At 36.6% G+C, this 16,915-nt stretch overlaps 1 protein-coding gene across 1 annotated transcript in view; it reads left to right on the plus strand.

Annotated features, from left to right (window-relative positions):
- The window catches only part of CFAP47 (cilia and flagella associated protein 47), a 258,882-nt gene that overhangs the window by 94,253 nt on the left and 147,714 nt on the right, over window positions 1–16,915 (plus strand). Inside the window, exons 39-43 of the mRNA XM_048953295.1 lie at window positions 2,042–2,192; window positions 3,046–3,134; window positions 6,461–6,547; window positions 10,880–10,956; window positions 14,433–14,578. Coding sequence (XP_048809252.1) covers window positions 2,042–2,192; window positions 3,046–3,134; window positions 6,461–6,547; window positions 10,880–10,956; window positions 14,433–14,578 — 550 coding nt within the window. The remainder of the gene's footprint in view (window positions 1–2,041; window positions 2,193–3,045; window positions 3,135–6,460; window positions 6,548–10,879; window positions 10,957–14,432; window positions 14,579–16,915) is intronic.

Below are 16,915 nucleotides of genomic sequence, written 5' to 3' on the forward strand. Positions count from 1 at the left end.
AGTACTCTTAAACGTTGATCAACTTTTCAGTATTAAATAGGTTGACTATTATAAATATATGCAGGAGGAAAAGTGAATAATGTTATGTTATTGGAGAGTTGTGAGGCTGATTTGCGTCATAAAATCATAGAATAGCTTGGGTTGGATGGGACCCCCAGAGTCATCAAGATACAGCCCCCCTGCCACAAGCAAGGCCACTAACCTCCAGGAAAGTTTCATTTTTTCTTAGCATTTTTTTTTCAAATAAGAATTAACAGAAAAATGTGATGTTAAAAAATGTCACGTATTTCTCTGGTCTCTGAATACTGTGGCTGTTTTTCACTTCATCTTGCATGTTGAAGGCTTGGAGATTCTCCTGATATTCCTCAAAATATTTTTAAGATATTACTTTTGTGTTCACCACAATCCAGTTCTCAGATCCCAAGACAGTTTTCAGTAAGAATTTTATTTTCTTCTGTGTTCATCATATGACAGAATTAGACGACCTCCTGGAATGTTTCCTTGATAGCAATAGTAATCTAGGGACAAATTATGTCACTACTGCCATCAAATTATAGCACTTATGCCCTCACAGTAATTGTTCAACTTACTTGAGAGGATTTATGAATTGAGTTCACTTGAAAAAGCAGCTGTTCTTACCACAGTTGTGAAATAAATGTAAATTAACATGATGCCAATAAACACATGGCTTGCTGATCTCTGTTACAAGTCCTTTGCCTCACCACTTACCTGTGATTGTGTACTCACAGTGTGTAATGGGCATATTTCACACACCACCAGTAGTTTGCATGTGCTTTAGAATTCCCAGCTGGCAGAAGACCAATAAATGACACAGATTTTTTCTGCATTTCTGTATTTAAATTCTCTCTTTTTTTTCTTTCTTTTTTCCCCCCTCAGGCTGCTCATATGCTACTAATCATTTAATAGGGAAGGCTGATGTGGGGTGGGGAGAGGTTTTGTTTTGACTTTAATATTTGTTATCTCTTCCAGAAAAACAACAAACAGGTCTGTACATTACAAATACAACTTTTTCCCATATATGTTTTAATTAGTTCCTCTGAAGAATTATTTGAATATTATCAGCTTGTATAATTTACAGAATTGCAGGATTTTTCTTTGTAGGTTATTGACTTTCTATCATCTTTTTCATATTGTTTATTATTTAAATTTTTTTTGAACTATATAGAATATTTCTGACATTACAATGAAAGTTACACCGGTCAACAGACATTTGGCTATGTATTTTGTGGTTTTCTACTAGGAACTTTAAAAATGTGCCTGTTTTTCTGTTTAGAAGAAACTCTCTATACTCTGATCTATTCTCTGATAGAAAGGCAGAATACTTTTATAACTCAGTGTTTTCTTGCTTTTAGAAATGCTAATCTTGGTATTATAGAGTGATTTGGAGTGCTTCAAAGTGTGAGCTTCAGCTACTGCTGTTGGTCTTGCTTAATCGCAGGACTAATGCAAATCATATTATTTTTACCCTTTTCCTATCAGAAACTTGATCCATTGTTTACATGAGATTATTTGGATTTTTTTCCATCTCTTTGCTGTTCAACTGTACTTATTATTTTGAAGGTTCTTTTACTCAATTATTTCAGTCTTGGGGATTTTATTAAAAACTTCTAGATCTGCCTCACAGTACACACAGCAGGATGTCTAGCTGTTTAACATACAAAATTGTATTCAAATAGGGGAGCATAAAGTAAATCAGTTGTTGGCCTAGGGCAATTATATAATATGAGGAAACTTTTTCTGATTGTGTGTGGGAAGAAAAATAAAGTTACATACTGAAGACGTAAAAAGCAGTAAGGACTTATATCGTTCTTTTTTTTTAATCTATATAGTTCTTTTATTAGAATGTTTAAAATGCTTTTAGACAGGAGGTTGAACTACAGCGAAGTGTTTCTGAAGAAACAAGTGCCACCTTCCCTTTCAAAGACTCTAAAATATGCTCCTGAAATGATATTTCAGAATAATTCTTGAATTATAGTTTTATGCCTAATTATTCAAAGAATTATTACTGTTATTTGCCTAGGAGTCAAACAACTATAAATGTGGAATTCACAAGTCGTTTTCTGCATCCTGCTGAAGCAGTGTTGCTACTGATCTCAAAGAGAATGGGTGGAATAGGTGGTGCCACACTTACATTCTCCCTGAAATCTGAAGTCAAGCATATTGAACCTGCTGTAAGTCTCTGTGTAAAATTATTATTGTCACAAAAATTATTATTCCGATGTATGTTGTATCAGTCAAAAGTGACCTGAGGTAAGAATCAAAAGGTGAGTGACCATCAGCATTAACCTTTGATCTATTAATGCTCAAGTTTCCAATTTCAGCTTATGTATATGCAGAGAAATGCCTAGAGGAATATTTGAGATATGTAAAGGTGTAAATCTCACAGAGATCTCAAATAAATTTTAAATTTTTTGCACAGATTGCTCTGAAAATAAATCTGGATCTCTTTCAGCATGTGAATGATTTTGGAAATTTTTTTGAAAAGGTGGTAATATGCTTCTTCATCCTAATGATTTTACTTGTCTGATGTAAACTTGTTTTAGATGTTGGCAAATTAATTTGAACTTTTTTTGTTTTGATAGTCTTTAAATTTAAGATACATCCTAGAAATAGAGCAGGGATAGTCATAGTTTCCAGCATTTGTTATCAAACGTTCTTTTAGCAGATCTGGATAAATCCTTTTCTGAAATAGATGGAGTTTATATGATTCTCCTTTCTTCCATGACACTTTTTATACCATAGCAGTAGACACTGATGTTAGAAAGTATGGTTGGGGCAGGAATAAAGAAAGAGTACATGAGAAAAGCTTGATCATGTTCATGTGCTGTCATTTTGAAGGTGGGGAAATTAAACATGTTTAAAAAGTAATAAGCTTTAACTCTACTGGCAGCAAAGTATTTAAATTGTGTAAATTATATCGTCATCAGTGGTTAAATTCTTCTTAGTAATATTCTCCTGGTAGTATTTCCAGTGTATGTGGTTTTGCAATTTTTCACATTTATATAAATTTTTGTTCTCTTATAGGTTATATTAAAATGCAAATCTCCATGTTATGAGTTGAAGAAAGTTGTCCTAAATGTTACTAATCCCTTCAGAACTGATGGCATATTCAGGTAGACAGTGCTATAAAGACAAGTCTTTAATGTTCATGCTGTTTTATCAACTGTTCCATATTTTTAATATTTTGTTTAAAAATGTAAAACTTTCAGGTTAAATTATAGGGATTTACATTACCAGAATTGTTACAAGTACTGTGAAGTGGAAACTATCATCATAAATAAAGAAGATGAATAAGCCTTAATTGTAATCCATCTCAGTATAGGCAATAAAGTTAGAGATTTAATCAAATGGAGTTCATGAACTTTGCTTGTAATTTTGTTTGGCTGAGATCCAGCAGAATTCTATGGGGAATCAAGCTATATTAATTAATAGTTGGTTGTTTTCCCCCAATGTTCTTTATCCTGCTGTTTAAATTATTAAGCATGCAAAAGAAAGAACATACTTTTGCCTTGAGGCTTGCATCTCTATCAGTTAATCTAATTTTTCATTTGCGTTCATCATAGATGTAACAAATGCAGAATTAAGGTTTTTTTTTTTTTTAATAAGAAAAGGAGTAGAATGCTGTGACTCTTTATAAATCTCTTTATGTGATCTGTATTTCGTCTTTAATCTTTAAACATCAGTTCTTATAATTTGTTTATTTACAAGAACCATTTTCCATAACTTTCAAATTTATTTCATTGATCATCGTTCTCCATAGGCTGCAAATGAAATTTCTCTTCCATCCACAGTGTTGTTATGGTATAGACATCTGGACAGGATTGCTTTCATAGCTCCACTGGTGCTCCAATACTGCAATGTGGCATAAGTCTCCTATGTGTTAATCATATAGAATCAGAATCATTAAGGTTGGAAAAGATCTCCAGATCATCCAGCCCAAGTGCCCCCTATCACCAATATTTCCCCACTAAACCATGTCCCTCAGTACAACATCTAAATGTTTCTTGAACATTTCCAGGAACAATAATTCAACTCCCTCCCAGGGCCGCCAGTGCTTGCCTACTCTTTCAAAGAAGAAAATTTTCCCAGCATCTAATCTGAATCTCTCCTGGTGCAACTTGAGGACATTTCCTCTCATCCTATTGCTAGTTATACAGAAGAGGCTTATCCCCACATCAATACTACCTCCTTTCAGGTGATTGTAAATAGCAATAAGGTCTCCCCTGAGCCTTCCCATCTCCAAAGCGAACAATCTCAGTTCTCTCAGCTGCTCCTCATAAGACCTGTGCTACAGACCCTCTCCAGCTCTGTTGCTTTTCTCTGGACATGCTTCAGGGCCTCAATGTCTTACTTGTAGTGAGGGACCCAAAACTGAACACCGTACTCAAGGTGCGGCCTCACCAGAGCTAAGAAAAGGGAGATGATCATTTCCTTACTTCCACTGCCAACACTTACACTAGCCAGGATGTCATTGACCTTCTTGGCCACCTGGGCAAACTGCTGGCTCATGTTCAGCTGAGTATCAACCATCAGTCCCAGATACATTTCTTCCACACATCTTCCAGCTGCTCTTCCCTGAGCCTGTAGTGTTGCCTGGGGTTGTTGTGGCCAAAGTGCAGGACCAGGTTTGGTCTTGCTGAATTTAATCCCATTGGCCTGCACCCAGTGATCCAGGCTTTCCAGATCCCTCTGAAGGGTCTTCCTACCAGTAACCAGCTGAATTTAACTCCATTCTCCACCCACCTTTCATGAACCCATGCTGGCTGTGCCTGATCCCCTGGTTGTCCCACACAGGCTATGTGATCTCACTCAAGATGGTCTGCTCCATAAACTTTCCTGGCACTGAGTCAGGCTGACAGGCCTGTAGTTCTCCAGATCCTCATTATGATGTTCTTGTAGATGGCAGTCATGCTGGCAAGCCTCCAGTCCTCTGGAAACTCCAGCAGGAATGATGATAGATGGTGGAAAGTGGCTTGGCAATTACCTTTTCCAGCTCCCTCTGTATCCTTGGGTGAAGCCCCATGAGCTTGTGACAGTTCAGTCTCTATTTCCAACTGAACTATGGAGATTTTATTCTGCTCTCCATCCCAGACATCCAGATCAGGGGGTAGAGTACCTTGAGGATAATTGATCTGACTTTTAAAGATAGATGTCAAGAAGGCATAGGAATTTCAGCCTTTTCCTTATTTTTAGTGGTCACATTCCCTGCTGCATTCATTAAAGGATGGAGATAGCCCTCCTCTTACTGTTAATATATTTGTAAAAATGTATTTTGTTCTCTTTTAGTCCAGCATCAAAGTTGAGCTCAAGATGGGTTTTTGCCTTTCTGATATTCTTCTTGCATACCTTAACTACTTCTTTGTACTGTCCCCGAGTTTCCCATCCCTTCTTGCACAGGAGATAGACTCTTTTTCTCCTGGAGCCTGAGGAAAAGTTCCCTGTTCATCCATGCCTGTCATCTTCCCTGTTGACTCTCATCTTTCTGCTCAGAACGTATTTGTTTTGTTTGCCTTTTTTCTCAGTCACTGAGGTGGTTATTGAGACTGTCTGTAATCTGTTCTATGATTTGGATAGCTCTCAGAATAAATTAAAGTGATTAAGTAGTTTAATGTTATACGTATAATTCAACAACTACATGACAACCACTTACAGTAATTATGAATTTGGGCCGCAGTTTAACCAGTAATCTATGATAAAATGTTTCTTTGAATAGTTTTTTCAGTGTTTAGAGACATCTACTGTTCCACAAGGGGTAGTATTGCTTATTTGCAAATAACACTAGGAAATATACTTGTGATATCAAGAAAGTAGCTCTTCTACGAAAAAGAGGGCTAAAAATCTTAAAACTACACGTATGATGTAGTATTATCTAAGAAAAGTGCAAATTAAAATATAAGCCTCTTTGATTTTGTGTCAAATATATAGCAAATATCAGATATTTCCAAAAGCTGTGAATTATGTAGCATAAATTATATTTTAGAATATTATTTCCAACTTAAAATATCAGTATTGCTTGTCTTGAAATGCACATTATTTTTGTTTTTAATGTTTTATTTTAAACAGCTTTTTTGAAAGAAAGTTGGTTTCCTTGTCATAAAATGACATGTCCTGCAAAACGTTCCTATGATAACAGATCAATCTGTAGTATTGATGAAGTAGCAGTTTAAAATAATTTTCAGTAATCTGGAATACGTGTCTCAGGATTTACATGCTTACAAAACCTTTAAAATTTTCATTATTAAATTGTGCAAATTATTTTAAGTTATTAAATCAAGAAGAATTTACCAAACTACTAAATATTTTTAGTAGTATTTTGAAAGTACTACAAGTTGAAAACAGTAGGCTTCTTTATCAAGCATTTAAATATCAGAATAAATTATATTTTGTTCCTCATCTTGCTAGTAAAAAGTAGTATTTACGTGTACTTGCCATATTCCAGGGTCATTTTCCTGGAATCCACAAGTTACTTAAGTCAGCCGGAACAAGTACATCAAGCCAGGCAATTAAAACAGGAGCAAACATTCAGGTAAGTTTTGAATGGCAACTGCGAATTATAATGTAGGACAAGGAGTAATGGCCTAAAACTTGAACATAGGAAGTTCCATACTAACATGAGGAAGAACTTCTTTACGATAGGAGTGGCAGAGCACTGGAACAGATTGCCCAGAGAGCTTGTGGAGTCTCCTTCTATAGAGATATTCAAGACCCTCCTAGATTCCTCCTTGTGCGATCTACTGTGGGGTACCTGCTTTGGCAGAGTGGTTGGCTTCAATGATCTCTTGAGGATCCTTCCAACCCCTGTGATTCTGTAATTCTGTAATATATGGAGTTGTACAGTTTTATTAGTATTACATATATATGTATATTTGTGTGCATAGCAGTTGTAAAGAATTGTAGGCGAGGACACGGAAACCATAGTAGAAAGAAGCAATATTTTAAAAATAATTTTGAGATAATTTACTGAAACGGTTGAGAAAGAAAAATATGCTATAAAAGGTAAACATGAATGTGATATCCTTTCTAGAAAAAGTATTGTTAAAAAAAAAATATCATTTGTAGAAAAAGCAGAATTAAAAGGTGAAATATTGATGCTGGGTGTGGACAACCATGATAACTTAGGTGGCTGATATATTAAAAATGTCAGTAAGATTGACCAGCTTCATGTCACTAGAACCTTAGAAGAAGGAATAGTTCTGAATCCTGGAATGAAGTCTATAGATTTATTTGAAGGTACAACTGCCTATTATATATGGGCAGTCCAGGGAATTCAGACTGTGCTGAAGTGTAAAAATATTGCAGGTTCTGTAGGCCTCTGGAGCTGCAAATGAGAATGAGAGGATGTTAATACAGAATTATTGAAATAAATTAATATAATTTTGTGTCTAGACATTATTCCTTAAACAGACCAAGGGCAGGTTTTCAAGCATAGGGAATCTGGAAGGTGAAGGAGAGTTCAAAATAAGTGTGATAAATGTAATAAAATCACAAAAACTGAAAAGCAGAAAGTAACAGAGAGACAAGGAGATATATATCATAAAGATGGAACAATGTTTAAATAGATTTATAGTCCAAAAGAATTTGTCTTCACTATCTCTAATTGTTAGACTGTGAGATAAGTATCAAGAAGTTCAGATGAACAGCAGGAAATCTTTAGGAGCATTGAAGAAGAGAGATGTAGATCAGAATCATTCATAGTCAAGGTAAAAAGAGAAAGAGGCAATCCAAAGAAGGTTTGGCACTCTTTTCATAACACTCTCTGGAAATGTCCTAGCGTAGATCACAAATATCTAATACAATTTTTGGAACCTGCCAGACATTACAAATTGCACTGTTTTAATAACTGTCAGCTTAATAACTATTTTTCAGCCACAGGCTGAAAGTTTTAATTCTAAGTTATTTAAAATAAAATCATAACCATAGCTTGTGTCTGAGCCAAGGTATAATTTGTGGTTGCTGTCAAAACCTCTTTTTCCACCTTTAGCTGAATGATCTTTGTGAGAAGGGTGGTGGTTTTTCTTTTATCCAATTGACTTTTTTTTCTTTTATGTATATTGTGATAAATGCCATTAGACTTTTTCAAGTTACACATTTTTCTGTACTTTTTGAAGCCCTCGACACCTCAGTAGTTGTCCTTGGCCCACATCTGTGTCCCAGTATGGTCTTCTCCCCATGGGAGAAGAACCAGATGAAGAGATGCTTGCTACATGGCCCAGGAATTCAAATACAAAACGATGCTGAACTAAAACTACGTGCTTAGTCCCACAGTTAGATCAAGGATCCTTTGCCGTCATGTCTAAACAGCATATAGTTTTGGAGCTCATCTTCTTCAACATATTTCATACAGTAGAATTGAATGTTAACGTGAGTAAAATGATTAGTGTGTAAGGCCTGCTAGGACATTACTGTGGGCTTAAAACCATAGCAAAATGTCTATGTAGACTAATTTTATAGCAGCTTAAGCTGTTCTGTCCAACCTTATTTCTCAGTGTATTTAAAGGGAACATATTGAGCAAAACTGAGTACAGGCTTCTTAAACATTTATATTCTTTTAATCTTTCGTATTGCAAGAATTATGTATTTTATTTTAGTGGGACGAGACATAATGTGCATCTCCCAAAAACTTTCTTTCTTTTCCCATTCATTAATCTTCAAATACTTTATTTTAGTGAGAATAAACTTACAGAGACAGACCTTCAAATCAGTGAAACAAGTTTCTCAGTCATTCAACTCCAAAAATGGGATTTATGCAAACCCCAGTGAAGACTTGTTGTATTACGTATGGTCTTAATGTATAATGTCATCATTACATTATTATATTTGTTGTCGGTTTTCATATAGCTTTTAAACAGTTCATGGTTTCTGTAATGATTTTTTTGCTCTAGTCTCTGTCTTTACAATCACACCTTGGCATTCTGATTCAAAGATGAAGCACTGAAATAGGAAATTTGTAATTTTGTACTTTTATGTGAAATGAAATAAATAATTATTTGTTAGTATAGAATATATATTATGTTGAACCCACGTACTTCAGAGATCATTTTCCTTTCTGAAAAATAAAAAAAAAGTATAGATGTTAAACTGAATCTCCAGGGTATCATATTCTGAGAATTTTACAAATCAATTTATTTAAGGTTGTGATTTTTTTTTTTTTTAAGCACAGCAATATTAACACTGTAAGAGGGACCAGTAGCTGGCAAATCTTGTACATTATAATTGTTTACTATAAGCTGGCTCATCAAATTTTACTGCTAGAGGAGAATTACTTTTATGTGTAGATAATATTAAACCCAAGTCTAGAGCTGAAAAATTTACTTGCAGTATTTTTTTTTAAGATACATTACAGTATTTTTTTCATCATCTGTGGGCTCTTGCCTGTACTTACTTTAAATTAAACAGAACTGTCCTTCCATAAATGTAACAGCAGAACTCCTGTCAACAGTGGTACAAATTATTTGTGGAGAAGGACAAAAAAAAAAAATAAAGTAATATCAGGAAAATAAGGTAGTAGTAACATAAGAAAAATAAGAAAGTAAGAAGCACAGTTTGATTTGGAGGGATTGGGAATAAGCAAAGACTGTTGTAAATTTTTTTTTCAGGCATATTTGTTCTTTTCAAGTTCACTTGGAAAACAATAACATCATAAACAGAGTAGGATGCTTAGGTTAAAATTTATCCTCTTCATTCCTTTTCCTCCTTTTTCAGAAAAAACTTTAATTATAGTAGGTTTGCATGTGAGTGATTAATTGCACTATCACTGTATATGGACCATTTCTGTAGTCTTAGTGTAGAAGTGGTTGGGAGAAACAAGCTTAGCTGTTTCCAGGCTTTCTCACTCTACTTCTTCAGGGCTATAGCCTTGTGGAAAAGAACTTTGCAAGTGAACTAAATTAACTGAAGCAAGAAGGTAACGATTTATATCTCCCTAATTTTGCCAAGAAAAATGCAAATGTTCAACTGTCTATATTGCATTTTTTTCTTAAATAATTGTGCCCCGTTTCCTCTAAGAGAAAATAATAGCTTGTAAGTTTTAAATAGTTTGTGTGCTACTGATTCAGTCTGGGAACTGCTGTGAGATCATTTAAGTATCTTTGAGACTATACCAAAATTTGGTGTTTTGAAACAGTATAGTACATCATGAAGAGCACAGATATTTATTTCAAATATTTATTTTAGAAAATTGCATTTAGTGATTAACTTGTGATTAACTCTAATTTTTCCTGTTAAGGTATAGTAGGATGAAGCCATGCTGTTTTGTGCTCTGAATAGAAATTGTAATACATCTTTTAAATCTACTGGCATGTAACATTAAATAAATAGGATTTTTAGATGTATTTCTAGAATAGCTTTTAAGGGGAACACTGAAAAACTGATATGAAATCAACTGAGTTATCAGTGAAATGCAAGGCCTTGGCATTTTGCATTCCAAGACCTCCGGATGTACAAGGTAATAATTATCTATTGTCATAGGATACTGAAATGATAAAGAGAAAAATTGTGTGGAAGATTATTGGACGGCAATGCTTTTGACTAATACATACATATATATTAAAATATATATATAATGTATATATATATTTTGACATGGAGTTTGGTTTATATGAATACTGCAGAGATATTACACAAGTTAACTGAGGAATCTTGTTCTACTTTCATTATAAATATGACTCCCAATGTATGTCAAAGAAATTAAATAACCATTATTGATAAATATCTGGTTCCAAAATTTTTTTGGGTTTTTTTTTTCATTGAAAACATTTGAATTTCCTGTATTTATGTCTACAAAAAGGAAAAAAGCTGTCTATTAACAGAAATACTAATGTCCAGTTTTGGTCTATTGCTTTCCTTTGTTTCCTTTTAGTTATGAAAATAATGTGTTAAACTGTAGAAACAGGACACTGCTTGAAGAGCCAAATGAAGCCAAATACTTTAATTGCTGTAAGTATCTCTATATCACTATAACCTCTTACCTTACTACAGTAGCAATTAAAGCATCTGATTCTGAAATCTTAAAATACACTTGGTAATTATTATTTAGTAGAATGTATTATTTGTTGAATTGACTGAATTTATTTCTAAAGCTGCACTATAGACCTAGTGACTTTAACATAAATAAATTTAAAAGTGCTTATTTCATTCTTTTAAGAGCTGCATGGGAGTTTGCTGTGGAGCTTCTTCAGCTTACCTGGTTTATCTTTGAAAGTATTCATAGACAGTACAAATCTTGCTTTTATTTTCCTGTGAAACAGAAAATGAAAAAGTTCTGTAAAAATGCATGAATCTGAAGCTGTCAAAAGTCCTCTTGAGCAAAATTTGACCTCAGAAAATGAATTCTGTCCTCTTGGAAAATATTGTTTTGTTTTCATGAAGCTATATGAAGAACAGATTTGTAATCTAATTTGAATCACCTTCCCTTCCATTTATATTCATTTCTCATATTGTATTCTGAGATATGATTAACAGCTAACTAATGCAGCATTCATAAAAATTCATAAAAATGTATTTACTTTAACTAATGAGGTAGTTTACAACTATTGTAGTAATTTAAGAATAGCTTTCAAAGCAAGCTTAGCTTCAGATTGTTGCTGCAGAGACATTTATTATAGTGTTTTAGTTTTGTAGGAACCTAAATTTATGCTTTTATTTCTTGTAGAAGTGTAATTCTGCTTTGAGAATAATTTTTCATTCTTCTCTCTGTAACATGGCAAAACCTAAATAAGAGTGTTCTCTGTGTTTTACATCATGAACTGAGGAAACATTGCTGTTAAGGGCAAGGGAAATCCTAAGTGCAAAGCAGGCCTCAAGAAATACATTTTTGTTTTTTTTTTTGGAGCAGCCACAATAAAAGGCTGCTTTTATTAAATCTGAATTATGTACTGAATGTGGCTTCTTTGGTAACTGTTTAATTTTTCACAATCCAGGGAGCAGGTAAGGAGGGAGGGCTCTCACAAGACTCACTGTTCCACAGTCTGAAATACTTTGGACGAGGAACATTTGAACAGGAGACTAAATAGAAAAAAAAAAAAAAATTACCCTTTTGGATGGAAGGGTAAAAATTGACCTTTATGTTTGTTTGTGTTTGTTATTGTTTATATTAGCTTTGGAAACAGCAGATTCATGTGCAACTTAGCTGTTGGTTGAATTGTGTATGTTGGGAAATTCCTTTTGTTTGGAAACTATTCTTTCAATTTGAATTATGGGGAGAAGAAGTATTTGGAGGTGGGAGGTGCGGATGATTAGTTTTCTTTAATGAAGCTCTTGGTGTTTGGGAGGGAGGTAGTGAATCACTTACATTTGATTAGCCAGAGTGTGAAGTAAGGTTCTTATTTAGCCCTGCTTGAGCATGCTGGGTTGGACCAGGTGAACTGCAGGGGACACTTCCAGCCTCATGCATTCTATAGTTCTGTGATCTGTGTTCATTTCAGTTACCTGCACTTCTGCTCTCCAGTCTGTTGACCTTTCTAGAATGTTAGACAGCCAAGGCTGAACACAAGTCGAATTCTAAACTGTTGTACATTACCCAAATTTGTTTAGTAAAGGAAAAGCACTCACTGAGAAAGTTGTCTGAATCTGCCACATTCACCTGTAAGATTCTTAGTGTCTTAGGAAGAATGTAATTTGTCAACACAAGGTTTACTTTAAAGCAGTGCAAAAAAGGTAAGAATGAGCATGTGATCCAAGACAGCCAGCACGGCTTCACCAAAGGAAGGTCATGCCTAACTAATCTTGTGGCCTTCTATGATGGAGTGACGGCATTGGTGGACGAAGGGAAGGCGACCGATGTCATTTACCTGGACCTGAGCAAGGCCTTTGACATGGTCCCCCACCACATCCTCATCTCCAAATTGGAGGGAAGTGGATTTGATGGGTGGACGACCCGATGGATAAGCAATTGGTTGAAAGGCCGCAGACAGAGGGTGGTGGTCAATGGCTCTATGTCCAGGTGGAGGCCGGTAACAAGTGGTGTCCCCCAAGGGTCTGTCTTGGGACCGGTGCTCTTTAACATCTTTATTAATGACATCGATGAGGGAATTGAGTGCACCCTCAGCAAGTTTGCTGACGACACCAAGCTGAGTGGTGCGGTTGATACGGTGGAAGGAAGGGATGCCATTCAGAGGGACCTCGACAGGCTGGAGGGCTGGGCTCGGGTGAACCTGATGAGGTTCAACACGGCAAAGTGCAGGGTTTTGCATTTGGGCCGGAAGAACCCCAGGCACCTGTACAGGCTGGGAGGAGTGGTCCTTGAGAGCAGCTCGGCAGAGAAGGACCTGGGGGTCCTGATGGACGAGAGACTGAATATGAGCCAGCAGTGCGCTCTGGCAGCTCGAAAGGCAAATGGGATCCTGGGCTCCATCAGGAGAGGGGTGGCCAGCAGGGACAGGGAGGTGATTGTCCCTCTCTACTCGGCTCTTGTGAGGCCCCATCTGGAGTACTGTGTCCAGGTGTGGAGCCCTCAGTACAAGAAAGACATTGAGATTTTGGAAAGGGTCCAGAGGAGGGCAACTAAGATGATCAGGGGGCTGGAGCACCTCCCCTATGAGGACAGGCTGAGGGAGGTGGGCTTGTTCAGCCTGGAGAAGAGAAGGCTGCGGGGTGACCTCATTGCAGCCTATCAATACCTGAAGGGAACCTACACCCAGGAGGGGAGTAAACTCTTCAAAAGGGCTGACAACAGCAGGACTAGGGGAAATGGTTTTAAGTTGAAGGAGGGAAGATTTAGGTTGGATGTTAGGGGGAAGTTCTTTACTAGGAGAGTGGTTAGGCCCTGGAACGGGCTGCCCAGGGAGGTTGTGGATGCCCCGTCCTTGGACGTGTTTAAGGCCAGGTTGGACGGGGTCCTGGGCAACCTGATCTGAATGTGTATGTTTGGTGGCCCTGCTAGGCAGGGGGGTTGGAACTACATGATCCTTGGGGTCCCTTCCAACCCGGGTGATTCTGTGATTCTGTGATTCTGTGATTCTGTGATTCTGTGATTCTGTGATTCTGTGATTCTGTGACTGAACTTAGTTATTATTAATTCTGGACAATTTCATATTATAACAACATGTTTCTGCTGCTGAGGTCAAGGCAGTTCATTTAAATAGTATTAAACTAGAGTATTAAAGAGGAGTTATTTAGTTATAGGCTGTACATCTTTAAAGAGTTTTTACTGATAGTGAGAACAGTCTGTTTGCTTTGATTTTGTGTCAGTACACACAATAATCATAGAATCATAGAATCACCAAGATTGGAAAAGACCCACAAGATCACCCGGTCCAACAGCGTGCAGTATTGCAGGAGGTTTACATAAGTGTAACATTGGAGTGCCTTTAACACCAACTGTTACAGCAGGCTGTACACAGTATCCTAGGCAGATGCAATATATTAAGTCTCATTCTGTTCTATTTGAGCAACCATTAAAACTTTTTTAACAGCTGTCCAGTCCAGCCTCCTGCCTGAGTTCTTCAGTCCCCAGGAAAAACTGTTTTTGGCGGGGAGAAGTTCTGCAGCCCTAGAGATTCTCTTTCTTCCATTTAATCTGGAAAAACGTTACTGCACTGTCATTCTGGTTAATGAAATGGTAAGAATGGAAACTAAGTTCTTTAAGTGGTTTTCACATGATATTCTAGTCAATTAAGATCATTTCTGTAAAGCTGTTAGATGTTTGAGGTGATCTATGCCCAGACTTGTGGAAGTGAAAATATTTTCATTTTCTGTTTTTTTGTTTGTTTGTTTGCTTTTGGTTGAAGTACAATATTCATATAATTCTTTCAGGCAAATGTAGCTTAAGAAGATCAGAAGGTTGCAAGTTTTAGCAAAGAAATTTAAACCAGAATTTACCACTCTTTTATATCCAGAAAAGAAATCAAAAGCATTTGCCTTTTGTACATGAATACTGACCTTTTTTCTTGATTCATGTAATCTAAGATTTCCTTTGTTTTTAAATGAAATTGATTTCATCAAGTTACCAAGACCTATTTTTGATCAACTTTCAGAGTTTAAAATTTGCAATACAGCCTTTTTGATGTTCCTGTAATCCTATATCTCAGTGGCAACAACCTTCTTATTTTTCTCTTCTCACCTCTTTAACCTCTTTGCTGTGTTTTGCCATCAGCTATCAATGTTTTTTCAACATCCTGTGGTTTGTCTAATCCTACTTTATGTGTGGTTGATCTCAAGGCTTGCATTCTGTTTCTTACATCCGTAATATAAACTCTGTGTTTCAGGTTTTGCTCTGTGCCATTACATGTATCTGCTATTCTGTGTTTCATTTCTTTATTATTATTTTTTATTTATTTGTAAGAATACATCCAGAACTACATGACTTATTCTTTTTCTCCTTAGAGAAGCTTAGGAAGCTAAGCAGGTTCTTAGCTTCCATGCTTTTCCTCAGTACAGAGCAAGAGATTACTTGTAATCTCTTGATGTTTCTTTGTATTGTTTAACTAGGTTATAGCACCTGGCCATTTTTAATTTTTTCCTTATTTTTAAAGAAAATAAGACCAATACAATGATGTTCAAATGTGTTTATCTGACCCTATTTGATATTTGAAACCACTGGCAATTTTTATTATTATTTTTTAACTTATTATTATTTTTTTTTTTAAGAAAGAAAGCCATGATTGGAAGCTTTAGAGAACATACAGTTGAGTTGTGGTTTAACTCCAGTAGGCCAACAGATTGGTCAGGCACGACCTTCCCTTGGTAAAGCCATGCTGGCTGTCTCAGATCACTCGCTCATCCCTCATGTGCCTTAACATGTCTTCTAGGAGGATCTGCTCCACAGTGATTTCAGGCACTGAACTGAGGCTCACTGGCCTGTAGTTTCCTGGGTCCTCTTTTCTCCCTTTTTTGTAAATGCAAGTGACGTTTCCTTTTTCCCAGTCCCTGGAGACTTTGTCCAACAACCACATATTTTCAAATATGAGGGAGAGCGGCTCAGCAACCACATCAGCCTGCTCCTTTAGGACCCTGGGGTGTATGTCATCTGGCCCCATGGACTTGTGTACATTCAGTCACATGAGGCAGTCTCGGACTTGCTCTGCATTTACAGCAGGGTGGATTTACTCCCCCATTTCCCACCTTGAGGCTCAGAACTGCAAGCTTCAGGGACATCAGAAATATGAAAATCCTGTCTATCAGTGAAGAGGAAAAAACTCATTTAGTACTTCAGCCTTCTCCATATCTCTTGTATCTAATTCTCCTTTTTCATTTACCAAAGGAGGTGCTCTTTCTTTGACATGCCTCTTCTGACCAATATAACTATAGAATCCCTTCTTGTTGTTTTTAACATCCTTTGCCAAATTCAGCTCCATCTGTGCCTTGACCTTCCTAATCCCCTCTTGGCATCCCTGTATTCTCCCCAGGTGACACACCCTTGTTTCCACAGCTGGTACAATCCCTTCTTTTCCCTCAGTTTGACCAGCAGCTCCTTGCCAAGCCATGCTGGTTTCCTGCCTCCCCTGCCTACTTTCTTATTCTGAGGGACAGAGAGCTCTCAGAAGGGCATTCGTAAAGAGTAGCCAGCTTCCTTCCAGTCCCTTGTCTCTAAGGACAACTTCCCAGGAGATCTCAATCAGCAATTCCTTAAACAACCTGAAGTTTACTGTTCCTGAATTCAGGGTCCTGACCCCAGTCTTTGCCAAGCCCCCGTTCCTCAAGATCACAAACAGCAAACAGGATTTACATGTTATGTAGACCAAAAAACAATATATTTTCAAAGCAGGGAGAGAAATGGGGAAATTTGTTCATACATATAAGCATATTGTTGTCAGCAATGACAAGAAAACTAATTGGTAGTAGAACTGGCAACGTAGCAACCAGTACCTTCATGAAATTAGATGTACATGCTGTGAGTTTGTTAATAGTCCTTATGGAGTCAAAATGCTGTATCAAATAGGAATAATTTCCCTTTAAA

Source organism: Lagopus muta, chromosome 1 (assembly GCF_023343835.1).
Source record: "Lagopus muta isolate bLagMut1 chromosome 1, bLagMut1 primary, whole genome shotgun sequence".
Classification (NCBI taxonomy): Eukaryota; Metazoa; Chordata; class Aves; order Galliformes; family Phasianidae; genus Lagopus; species Lagopus muta.